Below are 23,310 nucleotides of genomic sequence, written 5' to 3' on the forward strand. Positions count from 1 at the left end.
GGTTGGGGGGGGGGGGGGGGCAGCTTTGGGTTTTGTTTCTTTTTTGGGGTTTTTTTGTGTGTTGTTTTGGTTTTGTTTTTTTAAACAGTAAAACCTCCCATGTAAAAGGGACATACATATAAAAACTGTACTTGTGTTTTATAACATTTGTACGAATTCATTGGGGTTTAAAGTTCTATTTCTGCGTCCCACATCACTACTTTTAGAGTGAGTTAATGCTTTAATGGGAGAAACAGAACTACAACCAAGCAACAATGATCTTAGCGGCTCCATATAGATGGTCCAGCTGTCCAGAGCACATATCAGTCATGTATTCCTTCAGATTCATGCATCCAGTTTGTGAACAGATCGATAGGCAGGGCTCGGAACCATCACTCAAAGATAAATAGAAATATTTTGATTTGGCACAGGAAAAAAAAAAAAAATCACTTTCACTGCTACAGCTCCAACACTCACATTTCCTGTCAAAGTGTAACAAAAGTGAGAACTGCTTTTATATAGGATGCAAGGATACCTTACCCTTGGCTCAAAGTATATATAGTTTTGAAGTCAATATGAATGTCTGGAACAAGGAATTTTTTGCTAGTCTAAGAAAATATTTACAGGCCTGCAAGCAGTTTCTAAATGAGCCTCATGCCGCCGGTGGAAAAGAAGGCAAAAATCCAGGCCAAAGTAGAAAGCTGTCTAACATCATCCACAGATACTTCAGAAACTTTTAGGAAATAATTGGCCTAATGCCAAGAAACATATATGCAATATTTTGTAGGCTCAAACTTTAAAACAAATGCATAAAACTGTAGTGCTGAAACACTGAATCCACCTCACTGGAACTTTCAAAGGAATTTAAAAGAACTGATCACAAACTCCTATTCAGTCTCAATGCAGCCTGGTATCAGATACCTTAGAAAAAGAAGTCCTTTCTCAGACCTCTCTGAAAACGTCAAATCTCTCTTTCTACTCTAAAACAAGAAAAAAAAGCTAAGGCACAAGAAAAAAAGCTAAAGCAATAGAAAGTCTTCACATTTCCCTCTTTCAATATCTTTCCTTGCCCTTAGAGATTGAATTTCTAACTTCTCGCCTTTAGACATCTGTATAGCAAATGTTCCTCCATGAATCAATTTTGTATGGAAGCATACTATACAAATTAACTGAAATAAGGTAAAACTTGTATAAGTTAGATTTTTAAGACTAATGAATATATTGATTTCTTTCAAATTATCAAATGTGTTACAGAATAAATATCTCAGTATCCCAAAATAAAACATTGATAATCAAAACAGACTTCTGAGAAAGAACTGTATCGACTGTCTACGTAAATCTGATGACATTCAGTATTTAGAAAGATCCATACCTATTCTGATATCAAAAGCATAGAAGCTAAAAAAAAAAAAATACATATATTCTGCAGATTTCTAAGAGCTGGCATTAAGTGTCAGATTTCCTTTCACAAATTCAGTCCTAACGAGAACTGCAACAAGGGAAAGTGTCTGTCACACACAAAAATAGACACAACACTCTCCCAACTCCAATGCTTCAGTATTAGTGTCCATAGCAACACAGCACTGTTCATTTTATTTATGAAATACAAACCAGCGAAAATAATAATAATGAATGGTATACATCAACAACAGCTATTTCAATACACAAGGAAGGAACATTCCCAAACCTGTCATGGAAAGAGAACAAAACTGCAATGTGACTGAGAAGAGTAACACCACAAAAACTTCAAGCTAAAATGATAAGACACAAAGAAAGACTCAGTACGGGTATACAGAAGTAGTTATGGATTGAGGAACTCTACTCTTTGTATTTCATATAAGTCTCCTTATAACATACTCAGGAACTCCCCTCGCCCTAATCTGCCCTATTAACAACAGCAAGCTTTCTTGGTTATATAACCAACACAAAATAGACTTTTGGTATCAACTTGAATCTCTGTTTGCTTGAAGGCCTTTCGATAGTGCAATTACATTCATGGGAATCTTCATCAAGATTTTAGTGAATATACTGTCATTATCTCCTGTTTGGACAGCAACAATAGGAGTTATTTGGTCTTGAAAGTGACAGCTTTGAAGAAACCTGCAGCTGGTGTATAATCAGGAGTAACATGACCAGGAGCACACTGACACAATGCCTTCCTGTCTGTGCTGGTTCCCCTGGATGCTCTATGAACTCTTTGTTTTTCAAGCACATGGTTTCTGCTTGCCAGAAAGCCAAAAGATCACCTCAGATCTCTGCAACTTCAAACAGTCCCGACAGATCAGTTCTTCAGACATAACGGAGACATCTATACTCAGGACAACACGTGTCAGGAACTAGATGCCCAGTTATGAAACTTCACATTCAGAATTACAAAGTTAGTCACAGGTTCACAATTCAAACACCTGAGGCGCTTACCTGAATTTGCCATTCACTTTATTAATAAAAAGGACATAAGACTTTCTCTGTAAAGAAAACAGATTTAAAACCCCGATCCCCAGTATCCATCCACACACAGAGATGTCTGATACGGTGGAGGGAAGGAGACAAACTATAGCTTATATCAAGTACAGCTCCTAACCTTTTTTATACTCCCAATAGAAGATACTCCAACAGCACAGTTGTGAAAGCAATAAAACGAAATCAAATCACATAAAGAACAATCATTTAGTGCATATATAGAAAGATAAGCACAGACAGTCCTGAGTTCAGGCTTTGACTGCAGTGCCTGCAAGCCAGACCCGACCCAGCAGCCAGGCCAGCATGGTGCTGCCCCACAGCTTTTGCTCCCTGGCTTGGGGGGAATGCAGCTATCTCTGCCCACAGCCTGCTCTGCACCAGCCTCTGCAGGAGCCACCTGACATCTAACTGACATAATTCCAGCTGTTTTAAATGCTTTGCCTAAAAGTAATTCAAGTGTTCTTAGAAACAACTTATCACATTGTTAAAAACCAAACGCTTTATTTACCTACAGCTCCTAAGATTGTGCTAGACTGGAATATCATTAGTGTTTTACCTTCAGATAGTGTCCTCTCTGAAGATGCGCTGTATGCTATATCATAACGAAAGGAGCCAGAAATCAACGTTAAGTAATGTAATGTACTGGATTTTCAGGATCACAGTTTTTTCCAGATAAAGAAAAAAATTTTACAGAAAAAGGCTCAAAATGGAACAGTGATTAATGACCAACTCTGAAGAGCCAACATCTTTTAATCATCTGTCTGGACTTCCAGTCTCCTCTGAGGAGGCCAAGTTCCATTGTGCTGAGCTATGGATGCAACTCGGGTAAGACTACAAAGCAGCTGGGCTAACAGGGCTATTCTAAGTGTATGTCAAATGCCAAGAACCTAAAGCTTTCTTTCTAAATTGTATCAGTTCCAAAATCAAGGGGGTAAAATGTATTGGACAAAACCATGATATAGGACCAGATTTGAGATCTCAATCTGAAGAACTGAGATCTCTAAGGACTCTGAAGTAAAATATTTTAAGCCCTCTGAAACAAAGCACAGTTATAGCTCTAGCACTTCACAAACACACTATTGCAATGTCAAGATAAAGGTAAAAACCCACCTTTCACCCAAAAAGCTCTTTTTTTAGATTCCAACAGATTTTTAAAAGAACTTTGCAAAGGTCCTTGTTCTCGGACCTCCGGGTCATAACACAGTAACACAGTACTAATTCCTGCTGGCACAGTTCTGCAGTTACCTTGTACAGTTCTCCTATCAAGCATGCTCCAAACAGCAGTTTGACAAAGCAATAGGGAATGTACTCATAAAAAAACCCAAGGTTTTTTTTGGTAAAAATAATATTTGAAATGTTTATCCTTTTTCAGATAAACATGTTTGTTCTTATTTTATTTAACACAGTTTTTAGCATTTTGTGGTTTGGTGCACAACAGAAATTTTAAAACATTTCCAAAACATTTCAATCTCAGTGCAAGTACAACACTCCAATTCAGTCTTCCTGATTGAATGTTTCTGTAAGAGAAAAAATTTACCTGTACAGTTTCTCTGTCTAAGTAGGCTTCGCCTTCACAGCTAACATTTCATATTCGGACTTGCATTGTACATCAAAGCTTTACTTTTAAATTCAGTAAAGATGCAAGTTTAATCTCAGGAGACTATGATGTCTTAGACTTAAAACATTAAGTGCTGCTACCAACAATCTTCAAGAGATTCTGCTTTTGATATATCCATTTCTAATGAGAATCACTGAACTGAAGTTACTCAACAAGCATTACCAGTTATCTTGGGTGACTTGCAAAACCTTCCACTGATTCTACAGAAACTAAGGCTTTCACTTTAATTTCTAGATAAGCTTCTACACTAATTGCTTTAATACTTTGTTTGCTCCCTGCAACAACTTTCACTTCTACTTTTTCTCCCCTACATTAATCCACAATACTATCACCTTTCCCTCAGCTGCAGCAACACAAGAAATAGCCTTAATTAGCACACGTTTCCAAAATGTCATCACTAAGTATTGTAGCAATGTGCACCCTGTGTCACAAACCCTTCCGCAGTTAATTCATTTCCTGTAACCAAATAAACAGCAAAAATTAAATACAAGAATTTCTTTTAAAGATACATTAAATTTCAGACAGAAAGGCAACTGAAGGTTCTAAGAAAATACACATTTGCCAATAGCTGGCCAAAAATCCAAAATATTTCATCATTATGTCAGTATCTTAAAGAATTATTCCCAAGAAAAACCCACTTTTCATTTGTTCCCCTCTATTAGCTGCTCCACATATTATCTCTTTTAACAGAGACACATATTTAGACATCTCCATGCACATTCATCTGTATCTCCTTCAGCAGTTCAGCATCTTCATTTTCTACAGTGCCCTAAAATAACTTCCTGGGAGGCACAGTAGTGTCCTCTTGTACCAAACACTTAGCTGTCTCAAAGTAAACTTTTTTTTTTTTAAGAGATATTAAGGCCCTTAATTACTGTCTTAATATTTCCTCCCCTGCCTTATAATATAGTGAAGGTACATTAACAACATATAATGCCTTATCTCTTCACTGAAGGGAAGATGTGCCTGACTTGACTCCCTATCATTTCAAGGGTAAAAGTTTTAATCCTCGTGTGGATCAGTCCCGCCTCCATCTTTTGAGACAGAAGATCTGCTACCTTGCAAAGGTTTTTTTTTTTTTCCCCTTTGCTATACATCCAAATCACCTGGAAAAAAAAATAGTGCAAGTAAGGGAAAATGCTTATTTACAGAGCGTTTTCTTAGATTAGGCGGATCAGAAATGAAAGACCAGCTCAAACACTAGTGACAAACTTAGCTGATCAGGTACTGCAAGCAGAACCCAGCTGAAGTAAATGCATTTCAATTATAAATTAATATTGGATGCTGCTCTCTGGAAAAAAAAGTTCAAGATAACAACTGAGAGTGAGCAGGGTTACAACTTTCCAAAATTAGCCTGACATGACCTAATTCAACTTCAGTGGGAGTTAGATTGGGCCATGTGCCCGCAGCAACATGAGTCTAACTGCTGCCTCTCAAAAGCAATAGTTAAATGAAAACTATTACTACCTTAATTATCCTGACCCAGCCACATACATTAATAACTACTTTTTTTTTTTAATGGTAGCTTTCCTCAAAGTTTCCACAGAATTCTGTGATCACTTAAAGACAGACTTTTATATACGTATTTTATATACGTAGCAAGAAGGCTAGCAAAGAAAGGCAAGGATGATACACTGGAAAGATAAACCTGTCTATCAGTGTTTTAGAATGAAGAAATACCAACTTCCTTCACTGTGTGAGGCAGTTTCTTTATATTCAAATCTCAGTGCTCTTACTTAATATAAGTTTCTAAATCCTCTAAAAATTGCAGCCACCATTTGTTGCTATGAGGAGAAAACCCTACATCATTTCAACAATAATATGTACCAGTAATGCTCAACTGTTGCTGCCAGGGATTTTTTCGATATATCATGCAAATACACCACCTGTCATACAAAAATATATTCTTAACACTTAGTTGCTGTAAGATTAATTTATTTGCAGTGCCAGGAATGCAGCCTTGAGGAAAAAAAAAAATAATTAAAAATGGCTTTCTTGCTTTCATCTTGATGTTATTTTAACGTGAATGTTTCATTACAGCAATATATCTATGACCAATGAGGGAGATCGTTTACCTCTTTAGCTACTTAAATTCCATTTGAATGGCCATTATGAATGATCGTAGAACTAATGAATTTGTCTTCAAAACAGTCTCAGAATTTAGGAAGCATTTTGTAGACATAAGAGGCAGATATTTAACAAGTCTCAAAATAAATATTTGACAAAGCCAATAGAGTAAACACACATCTCAAAACATTTACCCAGGAAGCCATAGTTGGCCCTTTTTAGGTTGTGTTAAGGGGTATATACACATCCTGGCAGAAGTTAAGATGGATCTTTTTTTTATCAATTTTTTGTGAAAACAGAAGATGGAAGAATAATTAATCTATCCATGAGTGATTTAGCAAAGCATAGGAAAGTATATTTTTTCCCCAAAAGTGCAAGCTTAGGTTGAGGATGAGAGATTGTTTTTGAACTTCTGCATTTCAGTAGCTCCAAACTCCACAGGCAAATCTTCAGATGTGAAGTAAACACCATTCTCCAACCTCTACTTCTCCTGGCATCAGGAAACAGCTATCTGAATCTTTGCTTTTTAATACCTCCAGACTCTGGGCTCTAGAATACACCCCATCCTACAGCATTTGCAAAACTCTAGCTGGAGGGACTAGCAACCAACAACTACTCAAATGTGCCTGGATTATCTTTAAGATACAAGAGAAGAATATTATGACTTCTCAGATGTATGAGTGTTTTAAATTACCAGCTGCACATTAAGAAGCAGTAACGATTAAAATTAAGGCTTCAAGAACCTGCTTGTCCTTAATCTTATTTTTCATTTTTATAAAAGTTTTGTTAGAAGATAGGATGGATTTCTTATATTTATGCCCTGACCAAATATGAACTAAAAAAAAAAAAAGGAAAATATTCCGTTCTACACAGATAGAGTTGCAAGATAAACATGTTTTGACATCCTAAAAGACAACGACATAAAAATTAAGTGTAATATTTAAGAGAAGAATTGCTATATTTTATGACAATAATTTGTTAGATATAACATGTATTAAGACCTTAATTAACTTACTTTTAGTCCTCTTGAATCATTTATAGTCTAGCTACATCCTTCAATACACCACTGTTAATTGTCCTACAAAAAATTGCACCAAAAGATCGTATAAAGTAATCTTTTTATTCCTCCATTATTTTTCTGGATGGATTTAGCTCAAGAGCCCAACAGTATTCTGCTGTTTCCACAGATCCTTCATATAGCTGCAAGGAAACGTTTTTAAAAGAACACCTACAATTTTCCTTAATAATGAAGCTTTAAATTGACTAGGTTCATCAGCAGTGTTTTCAAGTTCTGTTAGTTTTTAAACTATGGCTGAATTTCCACTTGTTATTCCAGGAACTTTTTATTCTGGGTGATTTTACTGAAAATCAGCAGAAAAACATTTACAAATACTTAGTTAACCGTTGGCTAAATTCATCAGGCTTTGCATAATTAACTATACACTAGTCACACCTGCTTTGAAATTTACAGGATCATAAATACAGTTCTAGGAGGCCACATACCTTACTTTCTGTCATTCAAGAACTATTCAATGTAAAACATTTTTAATGCCTTATCAAAAATACAGATGAAATAGTGCTCTTACAGTTCACGGGCTATACTGAAATAACCTTCTGCAGAAGATTTCCCATATGATTGTGACCTGTTCAATTTAATAATCTAAAATATGATAATATAGCTTGCCACAGCCTGTGCAGCTAAGCTTACTAATGTCCTTAAAGCATTCTGACAACTTTAATAGAAAGGATGGAAGAGTGCCCAAGTAAGGAACCTAGTGGGTAATTCAAAGCTTCCCAACAATTCCATAAAAATTGAACTTTGCCAAAGCAAGAATTCTGTCCTCAATGTTGAGGTGGCAAAACTAAATCTTACAGTGCCAAAATGGGTTCCAGAAGGAGTCAAGAGGGCTGGGAAAGGGACCGCGGAGACCCCAGTGCCTGGAACGGGGGTCAGTAATGTTGCAGGGGTCTGTGTGCCACAGCCTCCCTCTTTTTTCACCCTTCCAGCTTCCTAGAACATCCTCTACCTCCACAGTGCTGCAGGTGTATGGGATTTACACTGCCAGGAGCAGCCCCACGTCTGTCGGATGCAGCAGTAGTAGAGCTTTACAAATAAAACACCAGAGTGGCAAATGAGGCCATCCTTGCTGCTGGAATGGCCAATCTCCATCTCTTAACCTAGACAAAGCAGACAGACAACTGTGCTAGGCAGCAACCTACTTTGCTTATGCCTAAAGCCAAATTTGCGTATTAAGAAAATGGAAGGTGACACAATAATACAAAATAGTTTGAGTCAGTAGAAATGTATGCTGCAGCACTCAATTACAGCTGGGTGAATTAAGGACTGTGTTACAAATTTAATTCCCCCCCCCCTCACTTTGCAAGTCAAGCTAGATCTTTCAGTATTAAAAATTCCACTTAAAAATTATTTGAAGATCTTATCACCCAATAACTCAATTAATTCAGCTTGTAATTTCTACCCTTGGAGAAGCACGAGCACAAGTCATTTTGTAGGAACCTTGTCTTCCTATTTTAGGGGGATAGAAAGGGACAAGGAATAATCTTTACACCTTTTTTCCCTCCTGTCTAAATCCCCTGCACAGCACTAACTCCAGCCACATCTGGGGAGCCCAATAAGATGACTATTACCAGAATCAAGTAGAGTACGTTCTGCATTGCACAGTGCTGAGCTCAGACACTGATTCCAAATGGTGATTGTTTACTGATTCTACAAATAGTATTACCAGCTAAAAGGCACCATGTCTTATCAACTCTCTACCCATTTATACCGTACACACTTTCCCAGTAAAAGGTTGCTTTTTTTTTAGCATGCCAAGCCCTCATTTTGACCAAAATTGCTTACAAAGACTCCATCCTACAGCTACTTTTGAAAGCATCAGTACCTTCACTATCTTAGAGTTTAAGTTAATTCAAAAATCATTCCTAAACACAAACTATTCTTTTTGCATTCTATAGCTGTAAATACTATCCAAATAAAGACATCTTCATTTCACAAAACACTTTTAATTGATAAAGAACTCCTGACATACAGAAACACTTACATACCTGCCGCTATTTAATTTCTCTTTCACAATTCTTGTTTAGAAAAGGCTATCCAAATGTTTAGATTAGGCCACTAACTCAGCTTCTTTACAGGTTCTTAATTCTTGGAACACAGCATAACAGTGTGCCTGCTAGTCATGATCTTGCTTTTGTAATGGGATGTTAAGGGGTCTGATCCCTTGATTTGGATCCATATGCTATGTTGATTTTATAATAAATAACAGATAATCTAATCTGGAAGAAAACTACATTGCTCAAACTAGTACTCTTTGAACGTTATGCCAAAGTTAATCTCTACCAGAGATATGCAAAAGAAAGAAGTCAGATTTCAAAGCACTGTAAGACTGTTGGAGAGAATCTTAACAGCCTGATATAAGACCGGTTCTACTGCTCAAAGCTATCTCTGAACCATGACTGAATAGACAGGCCAGACTTTTCAAAGGTACCATAATGTTAATGAACTTACTGGCCTGTTTTTAACAGAAGTCTGAATCCTTCTGAATATCCCCACAGGCTTCTGAAGTTGGGCATCCAAATACCAAAGCACCCAAGATTAGAGACCATTTTGGAAAATGTAATCTGCATTCAGCAATTGCCTATACAAACAATTCTCTTGTAAGCGTTTAACTCATTCTTTGCAGAGCACTGTGGAATATATAAATGTGACAAACTTCATAGGGAAAAGCTCTGTTCTGTTTGCCATTTCTGTTGCATATAAATAGAAAAGTCACAGGTTTCGCATTTAACAGTACCATGAAGGAAGGATCTTTCTCTAAATTATTTAAACCATGAAATGACAGAGATGGAAACGTCTGACTTACTGTAAGGTGTTGTATCAGTAGGGTCAGGAGGTGGAAAATTTTCTGTGAAGTTGACGTTACACAAGTCCGTACTACAGCAGCAGAAGCGGTATGTTCCATTCTGAATCAAGGAAGGGGTAGTTGTAACTATACACTCCTCAAAGTGACACTCTTGTGGGTCTCCTATATGAGACCAGCAACCTGTAAAAAGAGGCAAATTAAAGAATTCTTTTTAAAGGAGGCATAAAATTAATTCTATTACATGGACAACTAAATACACCTGTAGAAATCCATACATTACCTAATGTATGTTACAGAGTGGGGTGAAAACAGTTATCTTCATTTGCTTGTCTGACTTCACTACCACCTTTTAAACCAAAAGCTGAAGAATTTCTTTCAGAATTTACCACAGCCAAGGAGAAGAAATATGGGCAGCGATTAAGGCCAACATCAGAGGTGTCCAGCTGTCAACCTCAATATGACAAAACTTGACTTCTTGAGCCTTCTAAGCAGAAGTATGCCATTCCCCATTTCTCTGATACCACAGACAATATTACCACCCCCTCTGGCCCACAGTCTAGGTGAAATTGTGATCTAGTCCCCTCCTTAGAGCTAGGCCACAAGACTGCATCTATAGTTTGGTGCTTCTTGCATAATTTCTAAAAATTCTGTCCTTCCTCACTGTCAACATCACTGGACTCTTCTACAGGATCACAACTTATTTCTTGGTTAATGCAGGCCCTTTCTCCCTGCAGCAACTCTTCCCTCCCAAGTATGGTCAACGGCAGTTAAATGTAGTTTGTGCGCAAATGTCTGGAAGGGAAAGAGGCAGCATGGGGGCAGAGGTGAGCAGCCAGACTGCTTTCAGCAGATTACCGGATCAAACATGAAACAACAACACTGAGTACAACTGCACAGGATATTTGTAAATACCAGTTTTCATTCAGCCTTATACTACATTAACTTGTATCCAAGTAACCAAGAGCAGAGTCCCTGAGAATGGTAATCAAAACACGTCTCCAGCAACTGCAAGACCCTTCACCCCTCCCTACCATCACTCTCCCCGCAGAATAGCAGCGAATTGACAAGTTACTGACATGTGACAGTTTTGTGCTATAGCTGTGATTTCCTTTGTAAACAAGCATCCAATCAATATGAATATACATTTTTGTTTAATGAGACACTTTTTTTAAATTTATCATTACATCAATACATATACTGAGATATATTCAAGAAAGCCATCTTCCTCTGGATATCCTAAGTAACAAGCAATTTGAGTGGTGTTTTTTCAACTGTGCATTGATCTCTTTGGTCTCTTTTAGAAGTCATTTATTTCAAACAAACTTTCTGTTCGTATTTAAAATTGCTAAATGGGAAGTTTAAAATTATGCATGTGTACAATGCACAAACAAAATGTCTAGCTTTGCAGCTGTGCATCTTCATATCAGCTGGCTAGATCACAAAAAAAGGGAGAAGAGTAGCAAAACTACTGCACTTACACTGAAATGTTACATACCTTGTTTTACAAGATGTATGTCTCCTTCTCGTGTTTTTTCCCAAAGTCCATAGCAGGTACTACCTTTCATGCACAAAATTGTGCCATTCTCCTGGGAGATTCGGCTCTCACTGATTCCATGGTCCTGCTGATATGGGTCCTTAAATGCACACAGCCACTCCTCACTCTGCGCAGCTTTAGACAAAGAAAGGAAAACATTTTTTTTCAGTGATTTTATGCATAAGATAATAACTTTAGTAAAAGGATGATTAAGGTCTTCCAGAAACCTACATTCAAAACCATCCTAAATTATACATATCCGTTCTTTAAACTGTACTCCAACAATCAGAAATAAAAATGAGGTCTATCCCGAAGTTACTTTCATAAAGAGGACAAAAAAAACCTCAGCAGATGTTTCAAAATGAATGTGCAAATGTTTGAAGTTCACAGGTGCAGAACAAAAATTTCATTGCACAGCCTCCATCATCTGCATCATTTGTCCTCAAGCATAAGTTACGCAACTGTTAGCTGGTTTCTTCAGCAACCGCATACGTTACTTAATTGTTTCCAGATCCTAAACCAAGATCATCTTTTTCAGACTGCCACCCAACACAGTGCCTACCTAATTCTAAGGGGGTTTTCCACTCTCTTTCTATTGACCTCTTTTTTCTACACGTTATCCAGCCGTTGTGCTGACATTTACTTCTTTTTGCTCAGCAACCTATCAGTTTCGGCTCTTTCACACAACTTCATTAACGACCACCAACAGAAATACTAATGGCAGAGTAAAACCCATACTATTGACCAGCAGTTCTGGGAAACACTGCCTGTAAACAGGAGCAACGCCACGTGCAAAGTCTCCCTGTGGAATGTCCAAACATACAAAGAGAGCACAAAAATAAATACCCATGATCACTTGAAAAATCTTTGAGGTTTTTATTAAAACAAAACCAAAAACCACCCACAAAAAGCATACTGATTTTTGCAAGAATATTTAATCAACAAACTTCAAAAATTTAATATCTTAAGAACTCACATGTTTTACCCATATGATTACTGCTTTTCTGTTTATATCACCTCAATGAAAGGACTCAACCATGCTGATATGCCTCTGTCATCTTTTCTTTAGGAAGAGTAAACATATTCAAACAATAAATTCTTCAGAAAGGAATCAAGTCCAAGATAAATAAATCCTACATTTATAGTGAATATGATATTTAGAATATTTTCATTCTTCCCTTGAGTCATTTTATAAAACGCAAGGAAAGCTAGGTGTGTAATTACAAGGCACTTAAGTATTATTCAGTAGTACAGCTCAGCAAACATCCAATCGCAGTAAGAATTTGTACTACGTATCTCAACAACTAGACTTCATCCGGTTCTTTAACTCCCATGAAAGCATTGGTAGTGAAAAGATGCAAGGTGGAGTAGATTGGTCTTTTGGGAAAACACATTTTGATCTTAAAATAAAATTATAGCATACATAATTGTAAATTATTAAAGGTACTGTATATGTATAAAAATATCTCCTCACTGAGAATTTATTTATTTGATCATTCTGCAGCACTGGCCCCAAAGAGCCATGTTTCAGCAAGGCAGACTTACTGCAAAAACACTCTTCCATTGTGTCACCAGCACAGATGATTGGGTAATAGAAAGACAAACCAAGAGACTCAGATACACGTCGCACTTCTAAGGCTGTTACCATTCATTAAGGAGTCAAAATTCAAAATTCTCTTATGCTGAGACAACCATAAATAGCTGCACCATCCAGAAAAGCAGTCTCTCAGTGACTCCCAGTATATTCTGTGGCAGCAGTAATTAAAATAGCACAACTTAGCTCATTTTTTTAGTGGTCTGGTAGGGCGCGTACAATCAGTTGAGCTGCATGTCAGCTCAGTGGCAGTAAAACTCTCAGCTGAGGAGACAGGAACTTCTTAAGCCACTGTAATTCAATCACTTGCAGCTCCACATACTCCAATAACCTGGCCAGCAGTCCATGCTACTCACCCACCTCTCTGCACACTGGTCAGTGTACAATTAACACTTTACATCTGGAACTAGAGTTTTGAAGTGATAAATACTTTTATTATTAAGCAGTGGCTTGATATTCAGAAACTTGGTTGCCTAAATTTAGTATCTAATTTTTTTTCTTTCTAAATGAGTAGAGTTAGTCAAGTTACTGAGGACAAAAAGGTCACACATTAACAGCTAGCATATGCTGCCTCAAGCAGTACTTGCCAGTCGCACGTAGTAGTTTTATTCTCAGGAACAGCTGAGTATGCCAGGCGTGAAGCATCTGTCCTGCATTCTCTGCTCCATGACATGGGACTGGCCAAGAAACAATGTATGAAAGGACAGTACTCCACTGCCGTAAGAGAACTGGAGCTAACTAACTTTTTGAAGATTGAACGGAGAAAAAAAAATTACCACGGAACTGTAAGTTTTAAGAGAGAATGGGACAGAATTGTACGGCCTTGTGAAATACGACATATCTGCTCCTACGGACACTACAGAGGTTTTAAAATCAGTTGCATGTGATAGCTGAGCAGGACTAAGGTCATCTGAGATGCTGGTTGTTTACAGAATGCTCAAATTGCTGCAAGATAAGCCCTTTCATAATTTGCCTTTATTGTGAAAAATAAATTTAAAATAACAGAATTTATAAAACAGCCACACAGATTTGGTTTCCTTATCAAAAACCTGTGGTTAAAAAAAAAAAAGTAATTCCAGGAAAGTCCACTTTAACCTCAATAGGTTAAAAATAAATAAATAAATAAATCTTTTAACCTCTGAACTAATGGAAGAAAAAAAAACCCTTTTGTTTTTGCTTTCTACTCAGAACTATAGTTACATGTATCATGTCTGTGCTCCAGAGACACAGACAGCTTTAATTGCCTACTTTTCTGGTCTTTTCACCTTCTATAAATCTCTTAGGATCAAGGTTGAGAGGCAAGAACATGCAGAAGGTACTTGAAAAAATAAAAGTTGTTAACCATCATGCTAGATGCTGTCCAACCATACACTACAGAAAGTAACAGTTGCTACCAAAGGCTTTTCTGATTTAAAAAAAATGTATTGCCCTATAAGAATACCTGCAGAGAGGAGGAGGGGACAAGCATGAGAAAGTACAACACCCTTGCTAGCAACCCGAGTGTCTATCTTTATCAGTTTTCTAGCAAACTAATAAAAATGCAAGTTAACTTGCCACAACTTAATGTCAGATGATCTCAGTGGGAAACTTTTCCAACAAAAAATAAAGGTTACTCACCCAACAACTAGAGTTTTCATGCTGATCACTGCACATTCCTGCTTCGATTATAACTTAGAGTAGTACAACCCCTGTGGGAGCAGTACCCACAGCAATACTCTGCTGACCCCTGCCCCTTCCCTGACGGCATTGAACATCTGGAGAACAGGGGACACATAACAAAAGCTACTTTATTTTTCTCTATGGCCTCTGTAGGTTCATTGTTGAAGCTGTAATGCCGAAGAAAATTGGGTAGGGCATTCAGATGTCCAGAAACCATCTTGAAGAACAACAGAATAGATGAGCCGCTTCAACTTCTTTGCATGATTTCGGCACATTCCTGCTCTGGGAATTTGGCAGTAAGGTTTCCTTCTTCCAGGCAGTGGAAACTAGTCAGCTCTAAAAACATTTAGTATTGCAATACTTCTAAGTCAGGCCTCGAAAGCAACCTCCAGCCTAGATGAGTATGCTTTAAACCTTCCCCAAAAGACATGGAGATACTACTACAAAAACACATAGAAGTGCTGGGATGCCTGTTCTAAACTTTACCTATTTCAACAGAAATCTTGCCCTTCAAGGTAAAATATTGTTGTTCATTTGGATTTACATGTGTTCCATGTTCCTCATGGATGACCTTTTATGTCAGTTTTCAGTCATCATGGGAGCCAGCAGCTATACATGGTGCATTCAGAGCTGAAACGCATCTACCTGTCCCTTGGGAGCTCTGCACCTGCAATGTGAAAGGGCAGCCACTAACGCTCTCTATAGCAGCATAGGTAGTAACAATTCCATAGCTGCTTCTTCCAAAACTCCATCCTTGGAGATATTCAAAAGCCATCTGGACATGGTCCTGGGCAACCGGCCCTAGGTGACCCTGCTTGAGCAGTTGGACAAGATGACCTCCAGGGCTCCCTTCTAACCTCAACTATTCTGTGATTCTTGCAGGACACAGGTCTCAAGGCACTCAGTGTGCAGCAACCAAACAGAAAAACGATATTCCTCAGCTAGGCTACCTGCTTTTTTTTGTCTCCAAGGCAGGCAAAATAATAGAACTACTGGATTCTCCTGTTTGTCTTCAGTTCAAATAGATCCAAACCCAAGGAAATACCTTAATGTTAAGACCTTTATTTTAATCGCTCTTGTTGTTTAATAAACAACTTATTTATCTTATGAAGACTGAGGCTCTTTAACGGATCCACTTGATAAATCCAGTTCATTTGCTACCTATGTCAGAAAAATGAAGGGCAAAGCCCCTGCAGACAGATGGGCTCACCAGATATTAAGGACCTATGAACAGCTCATTGTGCAGCGCTCCTTTCCTTACAGATTTCACAGACCCAAGATGCACCAGCAGCGTATCCTCAAATCGGCAAAATGCAGAAGCCATTTACAGATCAAGCTATACAGTATATTCGCCCAGACATGAAATGTCCCAGCATACAAACAAAACCAAGACCTAGCACCAAAATAAGTGGCAGCACAGGCTTCACAGGACATCTGCTGCATGGCTGAAGTCATCTTTCAGAGCCCTGCTCTTACTAAAAGAAATCATGTTGTTTCAACTCTTTTACAGGCCCTTTCGAGCTATCCATCTCATTACTCCTGCACAAGTTAAGCATCACAAACATAACTGCAGTAAAATCCTTAAAATTAATTTGGATTGCAGTTTCTCTATAAATGTGTAAGTCTATAATAACTCTTTCATCATTAGGTCTAAAGCACAACAAACAGAAAAAAATGCCAAAGATGCATGTATTCCCCCAAAGATTATAAATCTACTGAATCAAATGAGCAACTTCTCTTTTTTGGTGGGGGACTGGGAGTGGACAGCTCTGGATAGTTCACTGTACTTAAATGCAATTATCTGGTTAAATCAGTACGTGACAAAAGTGTAATTTTAGAAACATGGAAATTATGACTACGAAAAGGAGAAAGTCACATTAAAGGCCACCTCCAAAACTGGAAAACATCTATTTATTATTTCTTTCACAACATAGAAGAAGTAAGAGAAGGACTTTTGGTACTTTTATTATCTTTATAAGGTAAATTTCATAGTAAACTATATTTGTTCACCAAATAGAACTCATTATACATTCAGGTCTTTTCTAATTCACCTTTAATGAAAGACTATGAGAGAGATTTTGAAACAAACAAATGGCAATTGAATGCTTACATGTCATACGCCACTGAAACATTTGCTACTACAGACAACTGTAGTAGCGACAGATAGGCTGACATTGAAAAGGACAGAAAGTAAAACCTGAACAACAAATCGTGAAGGATTTATAATGAAATGCCTGTTTTCCATTCCTCTTGAACTTGTGTACCAGACAAACTATGTCAAAGTAATTCAATAAAAATAATAAAATGAACTCAAACTTCCGTTCTCCCACCCAGCACAGATTTCCAACAAAGACAAGAAGGAAAGGCACCATTCCCAGAAGTTCTACCAAGGGAAAAACTAGCGAGAGCAGGGCAAGCTCTTCACCTCCCTATCATAAACCAGAAAAAAACCCAAAATTAGTTCTGTTGCTCTCCAGCCCATTTTACACCTATATTTATATAAAAATACACTTTACTGTCCAGTTTCAAAAATATGCTTAAAACATGAGCAGCGTTACAATTGAGTATGGGTGCTTCAAGAAGTAATCTAAGAAACATTAAATGTTCTCAGCTTTCCTGCTTGGCTGCTATTACTGGTGCGTCTGATCACCACACGCACATTAACAGACTTGAAGCAGATTGTGAAACCTTATTGTCATATTCTGAAAGGAGAATGGGGAAACAGATGACGTTAAATTACTTTCCTGAAATCATAAAGGAACTGGGAATTGCCCATATTTTCCCAAGTCCATCCTGCGGCTCACTCTTACTGCCGCAGTGCTCTGGAGACATGGAGGTCATCCCCATGCCAATACACAGCCTCAAGAAAAAGCACCAGGGCTTCAGGAATTTCCTTTTGGCATGTGGCTCAGGTTTTGATTTGATTACAATCTTAGCGTTTATCAGTTCTACCATCGACAAAAAGAGCTGAAAAACCAAGTTGTTATAGGAGAAATACTATATTGATGTTTTCAGTATTTTCTCCCTGTAATCACACTGCTATTTCCAACTGCTCAGGAACAGAGAAGTGATTCACACAAATACGTGAATTCTGGATGTTTGTAGTGGTTTGCTACAAAAACACCCTGAGATATGTTTACTATTTGAATATTTGCCTTCATTCCCCGCTAAAGATATTTCTGGACAGCAAAGATCAAAAGAAAATTACAAGTGTATCTACTGTTTGTGTCAGAAATCTTGTGTGCTATGAATATACGATTCATCTGTGCTAGGATGAGTTTAAACAAATGAATATGCTGTAATTGCTTTTAATATACTAATTCTTTCGCGATCATTTTGTGTTCTAGGAAAACATAATTACTGAAAACAATTATAACAGAAATACCCAAAGTTACAGGAATCCAACTGCAAATCCTTAGAACATGAGTCATGTTTTCATTAATAGCATAGGAAGTCAGTTCCATTAGTACTCAATCAACGCTTCCTGACCTTAGATCTATTCAATGCAGTACATGGAATTTGCATCAAGTGCAAAGGGAGGGGGAAAGGAAGGAAAAAGGACTCAAATGTTACTCAAATGCTACAAAGAATTATTCTACTCCATGTTCTAATTGTCGGGATTAAAAATAAATAAATAAACAAACATTTGCCACTTTATGATTAATGCCAGGCAATACATTTCGTGACGCAACAGTCACGAATAAAAGAATCTGAGCTAACAGTCACAGACCACATACATGGGTAGCATGTTGGTAATTATGCCCAACTACCTTCATGACCACATAGGTGAAGACTTGAAAAAAGACAAAAAATGAAAAAGGTTTCTGAGCATTTGTTTGCCTGTAATGGGCTTTCTTTAAATACAGGCCGCCATACGTTCAGCTGGGAACCTCATTAGGCTGCAACAGTTTTTTGGAAAAGATTACAGGTTTTTTTCTGTAACTTGTCCTTTGAATTAGTGAGATTTTCATCAGAACAGCCATAGACACAAAACCTGTTTTCTTTTGGCCCTGTCAGCTCTCTGTGGAGGTCTTTTATTTACACAGTATGGGGAAACATCATCGCCCTCGAGGCAGGGTTATGAGATAGCACGTGTCTTCATAATGCAAACTATTAAAAGGAAGGCGATTAAAGTAATGTACATCGGGAGGCTCCTTTGAATATATCCTTTCAACTACCGATAGCTGAATTCTGGCGTGATATACAGAGAAACAGAATCTTGAAGAAATCATCACTTAGCAAGCACTCTACTGCTGCTTTTTTAATCTTTTTCTCCTCAAAGGTTTTAATTACAAATATTTCTAAGTGTGTATACACTTATATAAAAATATATCACAAGCAGACGTCTTTTGAAAGAAGTCATTCTTCTACAGACAGACCATCCTTAATACTAACTTAGACTGGGAGGAAAAAAGCCAAACTGCTGGTAATCATCCATGTACTTACACTTCCAGTACTCTGCTTTGTAGCGTGTTTGACCAACTGCAAAGCAGAGATCTGCACTGACTGGTCAGGAAGAGAAATAAATTGTCTGCTTAAGAATTGGGCATGAGAGCATGAAGATCTAAACCATCCAGAAATGGCCCAGGGACTTTTTGAGCAAGAGGTCAGGAGCAGCAGAGTGCAACACACAGCCAGGGAGCGCTCAGCCGGGCAGACAGCACAGCCTATTGCTTTACAGCAAACTTCTATGTTAGAAGTCCTCCAGGTGGGCTCCACAACTGCAACCATTAGATTAATATTTTAAAGACATGAATAAGAAAGAATGGAAATTTGCAAGAGAGAATACAGTAGGAACTTCCAGGAGGGAAGCAGGAAAGTAAAGAAAAATGCTTCAGAAAGGTACATCTGTGGTCATAAGCTTTCTTCTCCTTCCAACAAAAAGACAGGAAATAAACTTCATATTTTATAGGACATATTATTATGTCCTATTATGTAGGTTGTTATGTACCTCAAAATATACGGCAAAATGTATTTTGACAATAAACCCCTTACAGTTTATACTCAATGTTAAAATCTGGAATAATCTGTTCACAGTACTGCATGTCCTTAGCCCTCATTGATGAAAATTATTTTGGTTTTGTCTGCTTTTGCTGTGTAACATCGCAGTTTCAAATGCTGGCAATTACACAGAGCCAGACTTTGATTGAGAACTAGTGCCAAAACTAAAATGATTGCTAGTACTGATACCCATTTCAAAGTGATTAAGTGACTGCACATGCAGATGACTAAATCATTTATGTTCATTACAAGACCCTTTTCCATCAAAATAGCATGAGACTAGAAAATTCAGGTGTCTTTTTTTTTCTGTACATGGATACATTTTAGTCCTTCCTTCTTCTCAATCTAACCTTTAAGCAAGCAAGTAAATCTGAAATCTCTTTTCTCTCCTTACTCCCTTTCTAACACAGTGTTGCCTGCGGATAAACACTACCAGCAGCAACAGAGACGCCAACCTTTTCCTGCTGTGTATTCTTCAACAGTACTTGGGTACGTTGGTGCTTCAGCTTCATTCTGAAGTACCAGTGGTCTGTTAGCACTAGATGAATAAAATACAACCGGATCGTGTGGCAGCTGTGTTGTATCTCGCATGTTACGCACGAGGTTCACACTTCGCTTGCCACCCAGGCATTGCTGTCTTGCACCACTGCAGTACACGGTCCATGGCTTCCCCTCAGCCCCATCTGGGATGTGCTGACCCTCTTAGCACAGCCTCACTGCCACAGGGCCACCGACACATGCCCTCCTTGCAGCCCACTAGTGTTATACGCCTCTGCCCAGATGCATCCACCACGCCAGGAATTTAATGAATTGGAATTAATGTAAATAGAGAGGTATGGAGTGGCCAAAAAGTAAATAGTCAACTCAAATTCTTTAGTGAAGGCCCTGTTCTCCTTTTCCCCAAATTTGCTCTCAAAGGAAGTGTTACCTTAGAAGAACCCAGCTTAAGCAACAGGAGCCATGTAGGAGAGCAACAGGATGGCAGAGATTTATTGCTAGCAGCCGACAAATTATGTAGTTGCCAACCACTGCCAGATTTTATGCAAAAATACCTGAGCTTACTGCCCATAAACTGTGTCACTGCCTTATTTTCACAACCTTCTAAATGTTTCTGAGGACAACCAAACCACCTCGCTGTGCAAACCTCATCCAAATCAGGCATTACCACAGAATCAAAATTTTATCCATCTAGTAAAAGCACAAGATATAGTGGCAAGAAAGCTAGCAACACCTGTGTTCTGGCATAAAATCTGCTGGGACAAGTTCAAGAATTTCAAGCAAATTTGAACCAACAGAGCTAATACTGGTTCATGGTTTTACATCAAGATGCTGAGGCATTTTTCAGTTGATACGGGAAGAGATTCAAGCTGAATCTGTAATGAGGATATATCTCATTGACTCAGCCAGGGTCAGAGAAGGAGAAACTACAGAATTAAAACCAAGTGTCCTGAAGTCTCAACTAGAGCCCTAACAAGTTGACCTTTGACTACCTCTACTTTGGCCACTAATCAGAGCTTCCCCCACCTTACAAGATTTCCTCCAGAATTAATACATCTAAACCAGAAAAAGAATCTTCCTCCCTCAATGATTCAGCATTTTCCTTAACATTTTTTTATAGCTGTGCTCAGCTGGTACATAGTTAGGACATTTGTTTTTATTGTACAAGTCTGTCTAATTCAGCAGGTTTCTTCCTTCCATCTTTTTCCCCTATGCTAAATTACCATTTATTTTTAACAAGACAGAATTAAAATGAAATGTATGTAACAAACAGGTAGTTGAGGAAGGTTATCAATCTGTCCAATATGAAAGTTATAAATATATCACTTGCTAGCAGTGAAAAACCCACGCTGGTATGTTAAAAAAAATAACAACATTATCTTAGTTCAACGATTTAGACTTAGTTCAGAAGTAAATTCGCATAAAACTTATACAATTAAACCATTAAATACTGTAGAAGTGTCGAATCATGGAGTATGTTTAACACTCACTTAAGGGAGAATCTAATCTAAACACATTAGTGGAGTACAAAGCATAAAAACATTTACTCTCGACTCCAAATGCTTGTTTTTTGCATTAATCTTCGAGCTTCCACAACTTTAATAAAGTTGAAGATGACGATTTTCTGTGGAGGTTCACATGGCAGAAAGCATCTCTGTGGCTTCAAATCACATTGTCCAGTTTGCACCATCTTCTTGCCTCAAGATGAAACCATCGCTTATTTTACCCCATGAGCAAACAGGAATTCCAGCCTTTACACATAGTTGAATCAGCTCAGAAAGAATCTACTCACAGACTCATGATGTTGGGCAAAAGAAAATGATACATTTTCAACAAAAAGTATTTTGTAAGCCAGCTTTAATGTATACCTTCCACTTTATTTAAGTATTACTCCAACTCAAGCTAAAGGTCATTTAAGCTGAGATTTCTGGAAACACATAGGGAAGGAAGTAGCTGGCTTTCACTGACTTGATGGGATTTTGGACATCCAACTTCTCCAGGTCTCCTGGAAAAATCCATTTCATTTTCTGAAAGCATGAATATGTATATTACAGGATTTAAACAAACCTAGCATTTTTCCAATTTATTTTTTTTTATATTATTCACTTCCTAAACGACTATGTCTCCATTCAGAGAAAAGTAAGTATGTTCATGTTACTGTTTAGCAATTAGCTCAGAACAGAAATCATCACAGCCTCAGTCACACATAATCTTTTCCAGTGGCCAGTGTCTATTCACAGAACTGAAAAAGCCCAAATTCTTTATCTTTGCCCTAGACTGGAGTTCAGGGATTTTTCTCTGGGTATGAGCATCTGGCTTTTGTTTATCCGGGCTGTCAAAATGAAGTATCTGCATGGAATAACACAGGAAACTCTGCAGCAAAAGCAACAGTAAAGCAAACAAATGATGTGCTATTTCTCCCCCAAACTCAGATGTAACAAACTTCCCAGAGCAAAATCAATTATTTCAGAGTCTACTTTAGATTCCCCTGAAAAAAAAGTCTGTTACTGGATATTCCCCCTAACACATGTAATATACTCACTTTTCTAGCAAGCAGGGATGCCATTTCTACTGCGTATATTACTGAAACATTTTCTTGAAAACTTTTCAGTAGCTTAAATTTGGAGAAAGATAGTACCCATACAGCCTGTCTGTTACAGTATATTACAAAAATTCTTCCTATAAACATTTTTAGGAAGCTTACACTACTGGCAATATGTTGAAACATTTGAAAACTGGCAAACATTCTGTGATCTGAAGCTACAAGGAAATTAAGTTCCAAAATCATAATCATATTTTGCCCTCAGTAATACACACTATATTATCTTTTGACTGACTACAGAAGCATAATCTATTTGGCTCTGAAATCTTAAACTCTGAAAAAAATGACAAGAGGAGCAAAAGGCAGAAACTAGCTTCCACCCTGACATGCTTTATGAGGGTACCAAGCCTCTCACCTTTTCAGAATTCCTCAAAGGATATCTGTTTAAATTCAAAAACATCTCAAGTCTTTATC

General features: G+C 37.8%; 1 protein-coding gene across 2 annotated transcripts in view; it reads right to left on the reverse strand.

Moving 5' to 3' along the window:
• The window catches only part of BMPR2 (bone morphogenetic protein receptor type 2), a 106,048-nt gene that overhangs the window by 38,284 nt on the left and 44,454 nt on the right, over positions 1 to 23,310 (reverse strand). For both annotated transcript variants that reach the window (XM_009284646.2, XM_009284647.2), the window contains exons 2-3: positions 11,504 to 11,677; positions 10,009 to 10,188 (exon numbers count right to left, since the gene is read on the reverse strand). In XM_009284646.2, coding sequence (XP_009282921.1) covers positions 10,009 to 10,188; positions 11,504 to 11,677 — 354 coding nt within the window. The remainder of the gene's footprint in view (positions 1 to 10,008; positions 10,189 to 11,503; positions 11,678 to 23,310) is intronic.

Source organism: Aptenodytes forsteri, unplaced genomic scaffold (genome assembly GCF_000699145.1).
Source record: "Aptenodytes forsteri isolate BGI_AS27 unplaced genomic scaffold, ASM69914v1 Scaffold183, whole genome shotgun sequence".
NCBI lineage: Eukaryota > Metazoa > Chordata > Aves > Sphenisciformes > Spheniscidae > Aptenodytes > Aptenodytes forsteri.